This window comes from Geospiza fortis, unplaced genomic scaffold (assembly GCF_000277835.1).
Source record: "Geospiza fortis unplaced genomic scaffold, GeoFor_1.0 scaffold26, whole genome shotgun sequence".
In the NCBI taxonomy this organism is placed as follows: domain Eukaryota; kingdom Metazoa; phylum Chordata; class Aves; order Passeriformes; family Thraupidae; genus Geospiza; species Geospiza fortis.
Genome location: NW_005054425.1, coordinates 41,730 through 57,537, shown reverse-complemented (window position 1 = coordinate 57,537; position 15,808 = coordinate 41,730). Strand labels below are relative to the sequence as shown.

Sequence of the window (15,808 nt, the reverse complement as noted above, 5' to 3'; positions counted from 1 at the left end):
CTGGGGAGGGGCTGTGCTGCTTCCAGCAGGGGCAGATGGGGTGGGGGGTTAAGGGGTACCAGAGAAGTGTGGCTGTGTCCCCTGAATGCTGGGAGGGGGTTCCAGGGCTGGAGGGATGGATGAGGGTCCAGGGATGGGGGGGATGCTGTGCTCCCTGGGTGTTGGATGGGCGTTTAGGGAGTGCAGGTGTGGGTTGAGGGGTACCAGGACCATGGCGCTGTGCCTCCTGAGTGTGGGGATGGGGTAATGGGGCTGGATGGGGGTCCAAGGGACACAGGGCAGAGCTGTGGGGAGGGGGTGAGAGGATGCCATGGCCATGGGGCTGAAGAGAGGTCCAGGGAACGGGCTGGGGCTCCCCAGGGTGTGGGGTAGGAAGTCAGGGGGTGCAGGTTTGCCAGGGCCACAGGTTGGGGGGTATAGAGTAGGGGTTGGAGGGGCTTGAGCGCTGGCTGGGGGTCCAGGTCTGGGCAGTGCTTGGCATCTCTGTGTCCCGTGGGTGTGGGGAGGGGGTGCCAGGCTCATGGGGCTGGATGGGGGTCCAGGGACACAGTGGTAGAGCATTCTATGTCTCCTGGTTTTGGGGTGGGGGGTGAGGGGCTGCCAAGGCCATCGAGCTGGAGTGGGTGGCACAGACAAGGCTGTGTCCCCTGGGGGTGGGGTGAGGAGGTGCCAGGACTGGGGACCTGGATGGGGCTGTATCCCGTTAGGGGTTGGGGATGTGGGGTGGGGGCTCAAGGGGTACTAGGACCATGGGGTTGGATGAGGGTTCAAGGATGTGGGGATGTCTGTGCCCCATGGGACTGGGGGTCCCAAGTCATGTGTGGCATGTGACCCCCGTGCCCCCTCACAGGTTGTCCTCCCAAGAAGACCCTGTGTGACACCAACACATGCCACAATGGTGGCACCTGCGTACATGAATGGGGGGGGTTCAGCTGCCGCTGCCCACTGGGCTTTGGGGGAAAAACCTGCCAGGAGGGTACTGGGGGGCCTGGGGGGACATTGTGGTGGGGTTGTGTGGCATCCATAGGCTAGTTTTGGGGCCATGGGGGGCATGGGGAGGGTCTCTGAGTGGGTGTGAGGGGTGTGGGAAGGGGGTGAGGGGCATCCCTGCTTGTGTTTGGGGGTCCATGGGGTTGTTTTGGGTTCATGAGGGGGTATGGGGGATCTGTGGGTGGGTGCAGGAGATCTGTGGGAGGGTGTGTTGGCATCTGGGGGATGTGCATGGGGTCCCCAGGTGGGTGCTGGGGATCTGAGATTGGGTATGTGAGAGGCCACATGGGGTTGTGGGGGGTCCTGGGTGGGGTGCGGGGAGTCCATGGGTGGGTGTGGTGGTCTGTATGGGGGGGTGCATGGCCGTGTCATGGCACAGGCATCCCTGGGGTGGGCTTGTGGGGGGTCATGGAGTTGCCCCCTGTCCCACATGCATGCCCCGCAGAAATGGTGGGCCCGCAGCGGTTTGTGGGCAGCAGCTGTGTGGCGTGGAACGGGCTGGCACTGCCCCTCTCCCTGCCCTGGCCAGTCCGCATCATGTTCCGCACCCGGCACCCCCGCGGGGTTCTGCTGCGGGCGGGGGCCGGAGGTCGCCTGACCCTCATCCTGCAGGTGGGCATGGGGGAGGCATGGGGAGGGCACGGGGAGGCGAATAGGGGAGTTTTCCTGAGGAAGGGGCCGGGGAGGAGAGGTGGTTGCCGTGGGGGTGTTATTGATTTGAGTGGGGATCATTGTCACAGGAGGTATTGGTTTTGGTGTCATTGGCATGAGGGAAGTCATTGCCCTGGGAGGGTATTGACTTGAGCAGGAGTATAGGGGTGTTGGCACTGGGGCAGTACCACAGGTTATTGCTCTGAAGATGGGGGTGTTATTGGCATTGGGGAGTTGTTGGCACAGGGTTTATTACCCTGGGGGGGTCATTGGAATCGGAGGTATTGCTGGGGGGTTGTATATGGCCACGGGGAGGTAGTGGCATGGGGAGTTGGAATAGGGGAGTTACCCTGTGCCAGGGGAGTGTTGCCCTGGGGGGAGTCTGTTGGCATTTGCAGTATTGCTGTGGGGGGGGAACAGTGCAAGGGGGTGCCACTCCTTGAGGGGGCATTACCTGAGGGGTTGTCTTACTGTCCCAGGGGAAATTGTATTTCCCAGTGGGCAGTGCCTGGTGCCCATCAGGTTTTTGGGGTCCTTGACATGTCTACCCCTCACAGCTGAGCGAGGGGCAGGTGGAGGCTGGTGCCTGGCAAGGGGGGACCCGTTTGGCCACCCTGCGTCTACCCCAGGCCAAAGTCAATGACGGTGCCTGGCACCACGTGGAGCTGGAGCTGCGGGGGCGCCCTGGCCACAACCCCTCTGCCACCCTCCTTCTTCTCACCCTCGACTATGGCCGCCACCAGGTATGGGGAGACTGAGGCACAGGGGGCATCCACTCTGATGATTCCCGCATGCCACCGTGGCACCCCCTATGGCACCCCAAGGCACCCACGGGGGTCCCTGTGCCCCCCAGGCGGTGGGTGATGTCCCTGGAGAGCTGCAAGGATTGCGGCTGCGCACGCTCAGCCTCGGGGGGCTGCTGGGAGACAGTGGCACCGTGGAGGAGGGGTTCCAGGGGTGTCTGCAGGTATGGAGGTGCGGGCACCGAGGGTGTGGGGAGCATGGGGTTGAGGGTGTAGGGGAAGGGGGGTGGGCTTGGGGATGTGGAAGAGGGGATAAGGACATGGTCACAATGGGAGGGCGGCACAGGGACATGAACACAGGGACATAGCATAGGGCTTGGGGAAATGGGCACAGGGATGGGGGCACAGATGCTGGTGATGTGGCACAGGGTGAGGACAGGGCACAGTGAAGCAGGGCCTTACCTTGGGGATGGGGACAAGGGTATGATGAAGAGGGGCACAGGGGCATGGGTCCAGTGCTTGGGGACCTGGCACCGGCTTGGGGACATGGGATTTGGGAACATGACACAGAGAAGTGGGGGCATGGCAGGATAGTGGGAGGCACAGGGATGTGCACAAGGACAGGGGGACATGGGTAGAATGGGTGGGAGGCACAGGGATGTCACAGGATTTGGGGACGTGGAGTGGGGCATAGCACAGGACATGGGGACATGGGCAGGATGGAGAAGGGCGCAGGGATGTGGGTACAGGGAGATGACACAGGACAAGGGGACATCGGCTGTGTAGGCAGGACATTGGGGATGTACTGCATAGTGACATGGGGTCTGGCAGGATGGGGACATGGCTGTGGGGCACGGGTGTGACTGTGGAGGTCATGGGTTGTACAGGGGTTACCGGCTGGTGTTGGGGCCACTGAAGCACCCAGAGGTGACGGGACTGGAGAGGGGGGCTGGAGTGACATAGTGGGTCCTGGTGTGGGGTTCAGGGTGTCACGTGTTGTGGGGACAGACTGAACAGGGTGACACAAAAGGGTGACACAAAAGGTCCTGGGTAGTAGCGAGGGACATTGAGAGTGGGCATGGCACTGGGGCAGGAGGGGTCATGGCGGCTGGGGCATCACTGTGGTCACTGTCAAGTGACCCCACACAAGGAGGTTGGGTTGGGATGAAGGGGTGTCCCAGGTCACTGAGAGGTCACTGCAGGTAACACGAGGGTGTCACCAGGTGGTGCTGAGGTACGATGACAGGTGACATGACACAGGGGCTTCAGGGTGGCACAGTGGGTCCAGTGTCATGGTGGGGGAAACTGAGGACGGGGTGACACTGCAGGGTGGTCCAGGTTGTCCTGGAGTGTCCTGTGTTGTGGCAGAGGACACTGAGGTAGGGATGGCAGTAGGGCAGGGGATTTTAGGGTGACATGGTGGGTCCTGTGTGGTGGTGAGAGCACACTGATGGTGACACTGTGTAGAGAATTCTCGTGGTGTCTCTGGGGAATGGTGAGGGAAACTGAGGCATGGAGTGGATTGTGTTGGGGGGTCCAGGGTGGCTCAGGGGTCTTAGTGAAGACATTGATGAGTGACCCTGCAGGGCCTGCGTGTTGGGGACCCTGTGGTGACTGCGGATGCCCTGAGCTTGGCACAGGCGGCGCAGGTGAATGTGGAGGGGGGCTGTGCCCTGCCTGATCCCTGCGACTCGGGGCCCTGCCCCCCCCACAGCTACTGCAGTGATGATTGGGACAGTTTCTCATGCCGCTGCCACCCTGGTGAGCAGGGATCCCCCAGACCCCTGAAACCACTTCAACACATCCCAGACTTCCCCCAGTAGCCCTGGAACTAACACCCATGTAACAACCCCCTCTGCCACTCCAGTGAATGGGGACATCCTGAGACCTCTGAGGCCCCCCGAGCAGCCTCCCATCATTCCCTGACACTCTCCCGACACAGACTGACACCACCAGGATGCTGACACCCCTGTGACACTCCTCATTTCTACACCTTTGAATGGAGACACTCTGACATCCCCTGACACCCCATGGGACACTGACACCACTGAGACACCCCTGTCACACCCCCTACTGCTACCCTGGTGACCAGAGACCCCCTGGAACCTCCGACAAGTCCCAACACCCCCTGAGACACTGTCACCCCAGTGACACCCCCCACTGCCACCCGCATGAGTGGAAACCCCCCAGCACCTCCTGACAACCCTGAGACACTGCCATCCCCAGCACTGTCACCCTGTGACATATTGCCCCAACAACACCACCCTTCTGGGCACCACCCCTCCACCCCTGTCCCCAAGGCACTGCCACCCTCCCTTGTCACTGCCACTCCTTATTACTGTCACCCCTGGGCACTGCCCCTCATCCCCATCCCTGCCCTCTGTCAGTGTCCCCCGTTGTTGTCTCAAATCCTGTCCTGTGCCCAGGGTACTTTGGTGACAGCTGCGTCAGTGCCTGTGCCCTGGACCCCTGCGAGCCTCCAGGCACCTGTACTCGCCATCCAGGCACGGCCCCCGGCTATGCCTGTCACTGTCCCCCGGGCACCTTTGGGGCCCTCTGCCAGCACCGGTTGGTGACACTGTGGGGCACACGCGTGTTCTGGGGGGGCATGGAGCGCCTGGGGGTGTGGGGGCACAGCGAGGGACATCGGGGGCAGGGCGTGGGGTGAGAGGAGGGTGGGCATATGGGGCAGGGTGGGTGTGCAAAGGGCATAGTGCATATGTGAGAGCTGCAGTGGGTGTGCAAAAGGCAGGGGGAGCATGGAAAGGGCACAATGGCTGTGCAAGAGCTGTGGTGAGTATGCCGGGGTCACTGTGGATGAAAAGTGGTACTGTGGGTGTAGAAGTGGCACAGTAGGGGTGCAAGGGACACTGTGGGGGTACAGGTGGCACTGTGAGGGTACAAGTGGCCATGTGGGTATGCAAGGGACAGTGGGGGTGTACAAGGGGCCATGTGAGTTTACAAGTGGCATTGTGGGAGTACTCTGGCATGGTGCTCGAGTGCCAGCTCCATTGTCCCCAGGGAGGCGCAGCCATGCCCACGGGGGTGGTGGGGACACCCCATGTGCGGCCCCTGCAGCTGTGACATCACCCATGGCTTTGACCCAGACTGCAACAAGACCACGGGCGAGTGTCGCTGCAAGGTGGGATCTGCCAGCCCTTGTCACCTCCCCTGTCAACCCCTGCCATCCTCCTGTCACCTCTCTGTTTCTCCCTGCCACCCCACTGTCACCCTGTCACCTCCCTGTCATGCCCTCTCATGCCCCCGACAACCTCCCAGTCACCTCCCTGTCACCTCCCTGTCAGCCCCCTGTCACCCCATCCCCATGCCTGCAGTGACCCTGTGTCCCCCCAGGACAACCACTACCGCCCACCAGGAGGGGACACATGCCACCCCTGTGAGTGTTACCCCACTGGGTCACTGTCGCGCCGCTGCGATGCCAACACTGGACAGTGCCCCTGCAAAGCTGGTGTCATCGGCCATCACTGTGATCGCTGTGACAATCCCTTCGCTGAGGTGACAGCCAGCGGCTGTGAAGGTAGAGGACTGTCAACTTGTGTCACCCTGTGTCACCCTGAGTGCCCACTGTTACCCTGCTGTAACCCTCCATTACTCTCTGTGACCTTTTGTCACCTTATGTCATCCTGTGTCATTCTGAGTGCCAGTGACCAGGTATTACTGTCACTCTGCTGTCACCCTACTGACCCCATTGTCACCTTGTGTCACCCCACTGTCACTCTGTGTCACACTGGTGTCACCCTGCTGTCATCCTGTGTCACCCTACACCACTCTGTGCCATCCTGATGTTCACCTGCTCTGCCACAGCTGCCATCTTGGGGGCCAGCAAGTGCCATTGTCACCCTGTATCACCCTGTGTCACCCTATGCTGCCCTGTTGCAACCCTGTGTCACCCTGTGTTACTCCAAGTGCCAGTGACTGGGTGCTACTGTCACCCTGTGCTACCCTGCATCACCACCTCGATGCTTTTTGTCACCTGCTGTCACCCTGGCTGCTGGCAACTGAGTTCCACCAACACCTTAGTTGTTGGTGTAATCCCGTTGACACCTTGTGTTGCCCCACTGTCACCCTGTGTCACACTGCTGTCACATTGCTATCACCCTGTGCCACTATGCCACCCTACTTTTACCCTGTGTTATCCTTTTGTCATCCTGCTCTGCCGCTGCTGTCACTATGCTGTTAGCCTGTGTCACGCTGTGTTACCCTGGGTTCCAGTGACCAGGTGCCACTGCTGCCCTACTGTCACCCTGTGTCCCCCATTTTGATGCCCTGTTGTGTCTTGCAGTGAACTACGACAGCTGTCCCCGGGCCATTGAGGCTGGCATCTGGTGGCCCCGCACTCGGTTTGGGCTGCCAGCTGCAGCCCCGTGCCCCAAGGGCTCTGTCGGTATGTGGGGACATGGGGACAGGATGCGGGTGGCACTGGGCACACTGCCAGAATGGGGCTGGGGGTGACATGGTGGTGATGTCACTGGGACGGGGCTTAGAGGGGTGGCATTGCTTGGGTGGTACAGGGAGGTGACCCTGTGATTGCACTGCTGAGACATGGTGGGGAGAGAGGACACCATGGTGTCACTTCAGGGTGGTGATATGGTGGTGGCACTGCTATGGGATGTTGACATCAGTGGGACAGGGCTGGGGTGTGTCATGGTGGTAGCACCAGTTGGATGGAGCTGGGGTGGGGTGGCGCCATGGGGCATCACTGGGACAGGGCAGGGGGGTGATACTGTAGTGGTGTTATTGGGTTGGTACTGGGGTGGAACTGCTAGGATGGGTTAGGGGTGGTGACACCTTGGTGGTACTACCAAGATGGAGTAGGGGTGACCTAAGTGTGGACTTGCTGAGATGAGGCTGTGGTGTCACTGCAAAGAGTGTGGCACTGGTGGCATCAGGACTTGTGACTGTCATGGTGGTGTCACTAGGGGGTGGCACAGGAGTGTGACACTGTGGTGGCACAGCTGGAACAGGGCATGGCACCACTGGGACAAGGCTGGGGGCACCACTCTGGCATCACTGCAGGGTGGAGCAGGAGCGTGACACTGCTAGCGTGCTGTGAAGTGAGGCTGCCCCATTGTCCCCATGGTGCACTCAGTGTCCCCATCCCACAGGCACAGCACTGCGCCACTGTGACGAGCACAAGGGCTGGTTGCCCCCCAACCTCTTCAACTGCAGCGCGCTGGCCTTTGCTGCCCTTCGCCCCTGGGTGAGCCGGGGAACACCAGCAGCAGCCATGCGACAGTGCCGCTGGGGCTCCCCTGACTCTGTGTGTCTCCCCCCAAGGCGGAGCAGCTGGTGGGCAACGAGTCCCGGTGGGATGCAGGGCAGTCCCGGCGCGTGGCGCTGGCACTGCGCGAAGCGACGCGTGAGGCCCGCGGGTACTTTGGCAGTGACGTGCACCTGGCATACCGCCTGGCAGGGGCCCTGCTGCGCCACGAGAGCCGCCAGCGCGGCTTCCGCCTCGCTGCCACCCAGGACGTGCACTTCACTGAGGTGGGCGTGAGATCACAGGGATGGGGACATGCCCAGATGGAGAATGGGCAAGGCGGAAAAGAGGTTGGGATGATGAGCGCTCCCATGGTGGGGGATGTGGGTGCATGAGCCCAGACACCAGGGTGATGGGCAGCCTGTTGGGGAGGGATATTGGGGCAGGAGAGCAGATACCCGGATGACAGGCATTGCGGAGGGAGGTTGAGGGAGAAGGAAGAGAGGTTGGAGTTACGGGGACCCCTTTGGGGAGGGCTGTATTTGGGCAGAAGGTCAAACACTGGGGTGATGGGCATCTGCAGGGGGAGGGGGGAGGTGTTGGTGCAGGAATCTGGGTGCCAGGGTGAATGGCACCCATTTGGGAAGGGTATTGATGAGGGATCCCATGCACCACGGTGATGGGCACCCACCTAGAGAGGAATGTTGGTGTAGGAGGTTTGATACCAGGGTGGTGGGCAGCCCTGAGCAGCGGGTGTTGGTGTGGCTCAGGGTGCAGCCTCAACTTTGTGGGGGTTCAGCACCCCCATTCCCCACTGCCAGTGCCAGTATGCCCCAGCCATAGAGTCCTGCAGGGGAGGTTAGGGATCCCCTGCCCAGACCCTAAAGTGCCAGCTCCCAGTGCCACTACCTCAGCCTTGCCCCCAGAACCTGCTGCGGGTCGGCAGTGCGCTGCTGGACATGGGAAACAAGCGTCACTGGGAGCTGATCCAGCAGACGGAGGGTGGCACAGCCCAGCTGCTGCAGCACTTTGAGGAGTATGCACGAGCCCTGGCACGGAATATGCCCCAGACTTACCTCAGCCCCTTCACCATTGTCACCCCTAACATCGGTCAGTGGGGACGTGTGTGGCCAGAGGGCTGTGGTGGGGGGTATCTGCCTGAAAACATAGGCATGCTGGGAGCATGTGTCTGCCTGGGAACACACATGTGCCCTTGGTGCGGTGCTGGGCACATGGGCATGGATATGCCTGGGGGATGTATGTGCTGGGGACAATGGACATGTGTGTGCTTGGGGACATGTGTGTGCTCAGGGAATGTGTGTGTGTTGGGGACATGGATGTGCGTCGGGGAACACAAACATGTATATACCCGGAGTATGTGTGCACAAGAACATGTGAGCTGGGAGTATGCATGCATGTCTGATGGGTACCTGGGAACATGTGCTGGGGACATGGACATTTGTGTGGCTGGGGAACATGTTCTGGGGAACATGGGTATGCCTAGAGGCCCGTGTGTGTCCCTGGGGACATGGGCTGTGGTCTGTGTGCCCTGGGGTCAGTGGGTGCTGAGTATAGAGGGTGCTGTGTTCTGTGTGTTCCAGGCTTGGTGGGTACTGGCGTCAGTGGGTGCTGGGGTCCATGTGCCCAGGGACATGGGAGGGTTGGTGGCTGCTAGTGTCTGTGGGTGTATGGATTCATTGCTCCGGGGCCGTTGGGTGCCAGGTCAGTGGGTGCTGGGCTCAGTGGGTTCTGGAGTCTGTGTGCCACAGGATTAGTGGGTGGTGGGATCTATGGTCCTGGGGTCTGTGTGCCCCAGGATCCATGGCTCTGGGGTTTGTGGGTGCCAGGGTTGGTGAGTGCTGGGGTCGGTGTGCCCCAGGGTCAGTGGGTGCTGGAGTTGGTTTGTGCTGGGCTTGGTGTGCCCTGGGATTAGTGAATGCAGAGGATAGTGTGTCCTGGTGTAAGTGGGTGCCAAGGTCTGTGTTCCCCATGGTTGTTGGGTATCAGGATTGGTGGGTGCTGGTATTGGTGTGTACTGGGCCTGGTGCGCCCTGGGATTAGTGAATGTTGGGGTCGGTGTGCGCTGGGGTCGGTGGGTGCCGGGGTCTGTGTGCCTCAGGGTTGGTGGGGGCCATGCTGGGCCGTGGTGACGTGGTGCCACAGTGGTGTCAGTGGTGCGGCTGGACAAGAGCAGCTTTGCGGGTGCCCGCCTGCCACGGTATGAGGCGCTGCGGGGGGAGAAACTCCCAGATCTGGAGACAACCGTCATCCTGCCTGACAACATCTTCCGGCCCCCCGAGGACAGGCGTGAGTCTGGGGCATAGGGGGGACAGGGGGCAGGGTTGGGGACCCATTTGCATCCATGGGGCTGGCAGAGCTTGGGGGACCCCCCATTTGGCCATGGGGACATGGCACAGCTGGGGACCCTGGCTGGTGGCTGGCAGGGATAGGGGAACCCCAGATACCCATGGGTTGACAGGGTTGGGAATCCCAGTGCCACCATGGGGAGTCCAGTGTGGCCACAGGGCTGGCAGGTTTGGGACCCCAGGATGGTACTGATAAGGATGCAAAGACCAGGAACCCCAGGATGGCATCAGAGATCCTGGTGTGGCCATGGCAGGGGGCAGGGTTAGGGACACAAATGTGACCATGGGGACCTCATTGTGGTCATAGAGCTGACAGCGTTGGGGACCCTGGTGTGGACATGGGGACCCCTGGAGCTGGAAGTGTTGGGGGAACCTTGTTGTGGTCATGGCACTGGCAGAGCTGGGGACTCCAGGGTGGCCATAGGGACCCCAATGAGGTCTCAGAACATCATGCTGCCCCCTGTCCACGGCCCCCCAGGCCCCTCAACCGGGCATGGGCAGGCACCACAGGGCACAGGTGGGCAGGAGGAGGAGGAGGAAGATGAAGCAGGCAAAGAGGAAAAAGTGGAAGAGGAGGAGGCAGGGATGACTGTGGTGACCCGGCACAACGATGCCGACAAGCGCAGCCTCCGGTGCCACTGGGGATGGGGGCCTGGGGGGCTGGGGGTGGCACATGGGGTGTCAGGGCAAAACCAAGCATCTAGGGGGCAAGGGAGATGGGGCCAGGGGTGTCCGGAGGGTTCCCAGGGGAGGAATGGTGAAGGGGACACATGGGGTGCCCAAGGCTGGGAGGCGCAGAGAGTGCCTGAGGATGGGGGGCAGAAGGTTGGGGAGGTGGCTCAAGGGATGCCCAAGGATGGTGCACATGGGGTGCCCAAAAAAGAGGGCACAGGGGAGAAAGGAGTGCCCAAAAAAGAGGACAGGGTAGAAAGAGGTGCCCTCACAGTGTCTGTGTGGTGCCAGGACACTCTGTGGCACCAAGGTGGGTTTTGGGGCACCCTGAGTGGGCTTCCTGACACCGGTGTCCCCCAGGGTGCCCAAGCGCCCCATCATCAACACACCGGTGGTGAGCATCAGCGTGCACACGGGGGGTACAGATGGCGTGGGGGGCATGGGGACCCCCCGGGTTCTGGCCAAACCCATCACCCTCCAGTTCCGGCTGTTGGAGACCCAGGAGCGCTCCAAGCCCATCTGCGTCTTCTGGAACCACTCTCTGCGGTGAGAGCAGGACAGGGGACACCCCAAGGGTGACAGGAACACCCTGGGGGCACTGGGACATCCCAGCAGAGAGGGACGTGGGATTGGGGATGGGAACACCTTGGGGAAGATGGGTACACTGCAGAGGGACAAGGGATCTCCCCAGGGAGACAGGAGATCTGGGTGTAACAACACCCAGGGGAACAGGGGATATCCCAAGGAACACTCTGGAGGGATGGGGACATCTTGGGGAGTCAGGGACAACATGGGGGGACACAGACATGCTGAGGTAACAGGGGACATGGCACACACCAGGGGAACAGGAAACACTGTGGGGGGAGAGGGGCCATGGAAGTGGGGGCACCCCAGGGAGATGGGGACACCTCAGAGGGGACAGCGGATGTGGAATGGGGACACCCTAAGGAGATGGGTGTGGGTACACTCTGCGGGTACAGGGAGCATGGGGAAGGGGACATCCCATGGAGACAGGGGACACAATAACAGGGATAAGGACACCTTGAGGCGACAGGGGACATGGGAATAGGGGACAGGGAATGTGGGGACAGGGCAGGATGGATGCCCCAATAACCCTGTGGGTCATGGGTCAGTAACATGGGAACAGGATGTGAGGGGGCAGCTCTAACCCTGGTGGATGTCAGGTAGGATGGGGGTGTGTCCCCAAATGGAGGGGTGTTCCCGGATGAGTGTCCCTGGTGGGTGAGTGTCCCCAGGTGGCAGCGGTTCTCTCTGCTGGGTGGATGGATATCCCAGTGGGTGGGTGTATGTTGTCTGTGGATGTACCTTGTGGGTGTGAGTCCCTGTGGGAGAGTGACGCCAGCGGGTGTCCCCAGCGCATGTGTCCCTGGTGGATTTGAAGGGGTGGAGCTACACAGTGTTGGTGGGGTTTTGAGGGGCATAGTTGAAGTGCTGTGAATGCTGGTGGGTGTCCAAGTGTGTGACGCCTTGGATGGATGTCCTGGGTCGAGTGCGTGTCCCTGGGTGGAGGTGGATGTTCCCGGTGGGTGTCCCTCGTGGGTGTCCCCAGTGGGTGAGTGGGTGTCCCTGGTGGGTGTCACAGTGTGTGTGTATGTGTTTGTCCCTGGTGGGTGTCCTGGCAGATGTTGTGGCTCATGTCACTTTCTGGTGCTGTGCAGGGCGGGCAGTGTAGGCGGCTGGTCCGCACGAGGCTGTGAAGTCGCCTTCCGCAACCAGAGCCACGTCAGCTGCCAGTGCCACCATCTGACCAGCTTTGCCGTCCTCATGGACATCTCCCGCCGAGAGGTGGGGACATAGGGGGACACAGAGGGGTGCATGGGGGCACATGGTGACAGATGTGACACGTGGGATACACAGTGACCCTGGGGGCATGGAATGACTCAGGGTGAGGGCCCTGGTGGGGACATGGGGGTGGATGGAGACACTTGCAGAAATAGGCACAGGGTGTCAGGTGGTGCCAGGCTCAGGGGTGGGGCTTTATGGACAAGGGCGGGGATTTTGATAAAAGGGGAGGGACAGGGATAGGAGGGTCAGGGTCAGGGTGGCGGTGAGAGTGCTCATGGAGGTGGAACTGAGGGAAGTGTGGGGCTTAAGTGGGATGGAGCTAAATCCAAGGGGTATGGCTAAATCCAGTGGGTGGGGCTCCCTTAAGGCAGAACTAAGTGGGATGGGCCTGGCTATGTCAGATCTGGCAGAGCTCCCCCAGGTGCGGGTCCAGTCAGCATGAGTGGGATTCCAGTGGGTACAGCTGAGCAGGGTGGGCCGGTCGGTCTCCAAGGGGCAGAGCTGATGTGGGTGGGGTTACAAGAGGTGTGGTTGAGTGATGCAGGCGTGTTTTCAGGGGCTGTGGCTGAGTAATGTGGGCAGGGTTTCCTGGGGCGGGGTTGGAAACTGTGGGTGGGACATAAGGAGGTGCAGTCAGTGTTGTGGGTGCGGCTTCAGGGGGCAGGGTCCAGTGCAGGTGGGGTTGAAAGGGGCAGAGCTGAGAGATGTGGGTGGGGTTTTGAGGGCTGGGGCTTAGTGGTATGGGAGAGGTTTAAAAGGGTGGAGCTACAGGATGTGGGTGGGGTTTTGAGGGGCATGGTTGAAGCGCTGTGATAGGGGTTTCAAAGGGTGGGGTTACCGGGGCGGGGCTGAATAATGTGGGCAGGGCTTCCTATGGGCTGTGCATTGTGGGACTTCTCAGGCCCAGGGACTGATTGCTTTGTATGATGCGGATGTCTGGGGGTGCGTGCCACTGAGCACATGCCTGACATATGCCAATCCTGGTGCTGCAGAACGGGGAGGTGCTGCCGCTGGCAGCACTCACCTACGGCTCACTGGGCGTGGGGCTGGCGGGGTTGGCGCTGGTGGTCCTGGCCCTGGGGACCCTGAGGCGGCTGCGCTCCAACCGCCACAGCATCCGCCGGCATGGCACAGCTGCACTGTTCCTTGCACAGCTTGTCTTCCTGCTTGGCATCAACCAGGCCGATGTCCCGGTGTGTGGGAAAAGGGGGCTGGGAAAGGAGGGAAGGAGTGGGGATCACTGGGAAGGGCTGGTTGGGTCAGGGGATCTGCTGCCTTTGGATTGTTTGCGTTGGTGGGGCTGAAACGGGTGGAGCTAAGGAGTGGGCATGGCCATGGTGGGCTGGGCCTAAGGGGTGGCAGCTAAAAGACATGAGGACTATAATGGGTGGGGTCTGTCAAAGGGGTAGTGATCTCAAGGGGTGGAGTCTGTATAAAGGGGTGGGGCTTGCAAAGCAGAGGGTCTGATAAACGGGGTGAGGCTCCCTAAGGGATACATCTTATCTCAAAGGGGTTGGCTGTCAAGGGGGTGGGGCCCATCAAAGAGGTAGGGCACTCAAGGGGTGAGGCCCATAAGAGGAATGGGACCTTTTAGAGGAGTGTGACCTCAACAGGGGAATGATGTGTCAAAGGGGGAGCTCGGGGGGTTGTGCATATGGTTGGATGGGTGGGGCTGTGGGCTGGCACTGATGGGGCGGGTGCAGCTGGCGTGCACGGTGGTGGCCATCCTGCTGCAGTTCCTGTACCTGAGTGCGGTAGGCTGGGCGCTGCTGGAGGCGCTGCACCTGTACCGGCGCCGTAGTGAACCCCGTCATGTCGACCGTGGTCCCATGCGCTTCTACCATGTACTGGGCTGGGGACTGCCTGCCTTCATCACCGGTGAGCCCTGCTGTGAAACCCTGCTCTCATACTCACCCCATGCCCTGGACCACCAGCTGCCCACCTCCACCTGGGTCAACAACTTTTGGTGGCTACACACATCCTTCTAGGCTATGGCCTGCTGCCTGAATCTCACTCCCGCAATCAATTTGATGCATGGTGGGGTCCTATTTCCATGTGTAACCCTACACCCAGAATATAGGCCCACCCCCAAATTCATCTTTACCAGCATAGCCACACCCCTGGATATAACCCTGCCTCCAGCAGGATAGTCATGCCCAATCCAAAACAGCCCCACTCCAAGAGTTTAGCTCCACCCTTAACCACCATAGCCCCACCTTGATACATAGGCAGAGTCATAGCTATGCCCTTGTCTACCAGACCCAGTCCCCAAGATCTTAGACAGGCCCCATGGTCCATAATCCTACCCTCATTCATCATAGCTCTGCCTCCAAACTTTCAGGCACACCCCTGGGGTCATAGGCCCCTCCCAAAGAGTATAACCCTGGCGAACATTTTATCCTCACCGCAAGAGTTTAGCCCCACCCTCATCCATCATATCTCCATCCCAAGAGCATCTTTCCCAACGTCTTCAATATGCTCCCAGGGCCATAGCCTTTCTCCATCAATCGTAGTCAGATACTCCCCCAGGATCTTAGCCCCGTCCTCATCAGCATAACCCCACCTCCAGAGACTAGATCTGTACTAACCTCTTAGACAAGCCCCCTGTGCCTTATCCCTGCTCTCACCAACACCGCCGCATGTCCAAGAGCTTAGGCAAACCTCATTTGCATAGCGCTGTCTCTACCCAGCGTAGCCACACCCCCAAGAGCAGTACCTTCTCGCCAGCCCTGTGCCACCCATGAGCCATTCCCTGCCATTCCACGAGCCCCATCCTGCCATAGCTTCGCACTGTTTAGCCCCGCTCCTCCCACCTTAGCCCCATCTCCTCTTATAGCCCCATCCACTGAATTGGCCCCACTCCTGATCTCTCCTTTGCAGGGCTGGCGGTGGGGCTGGACCCCGAGGGCTATGGGAACCCTGACTTCTGCTGGCTGGCCCTGCACGACAGCTTGGTGTGGAGCCTGGCTGGGCCCTGCACTGCCGCCCTTGCTGTGCGTACAGGGCTGGGGGCTGGGGAGGGCATGGGACCCCCTATCACCCTGCTCACTCCCTGCACCCCCAGGTCGGCATCTTCTTCCTGGTGCTGGCAGCCAGGGCCACCTGTGCCACCCCCCAGGGCTTCCAGAAAAGGGGCTCAGTGTGAGTCACCCAGGCGGGGTCACCTGCAGGGGGCAGGGGACACAGCAGGGATGGGGTTGCCTAAGGGGGGCATGGGAGGTTGGGGCACCCATAGAGGCTGCGGTGCACTGGGAGCTAGGGGGCATGCATAGGGAGCTGGCCTTTTGGGGAACCTGCAGAGGGCAGGGAGGCACAGGATGGACTGCGGCATCCATGGGGGGCAGGAGGGCTCTGGGGAC

At 60.8% G+C, this 15,808-nt stretch overlaps 1 protein-coding gene across 1 annotated transcript in view; it reads left to right on the top strand.

Annotated features, from left to right (window-relative positions):
• The window catches only part of CELSR2 (cadherin EGF LAG seven-pass G-type receptor 2), a 30,390-nt gene that overhangs the window by 9,590 nt on the left and 4,992 nt on the right, over positions 1–15,808 (top strand). The window contains 20 exon segments of the mRNA XM_031061778.1: positions 851–976; positions 1,436–1,602; positions 2,199–2,384; positions 2,495–2,608; positions 3,971–4,145; positions 4,811–4,952; positions 5,406–5,526; positions 5,739–5,922; positions 6,688–6,789; positions 7,511–7,605; positions 7,683–7,892; positions 8,532–8,715; positions 9,769–9,912; positions 10,450–10,603; positions 11,004–11,189; positions 12,323–12,449; positions 13,442–13,642; positions 14,153–14,327; positions 15,330–15,442; positions 15,514–15,590. Coding sequence (XP_030917638.1) covers positions 851–976; positions 1,436–1,602; positions 2,199–2,384; positions 2,495–2,608; positions 3,971–4,145; positions 4,811–4,952; positions 5,406–5,526; positions 5,739–5,922; positions 6,688–6,789; positions 7,511–7,605; positions 7,683–7,892; positions 8,532–8,715; positions 9,769–9,912; positions 10,450–10,603; positions 11,004–11,189; positions 12,323–12,449; positions 13,442–13,642; positions 14,153–14,327; positions 15,330–15,442; positions 15,514–15,590 — 2,983 coding nt within the window.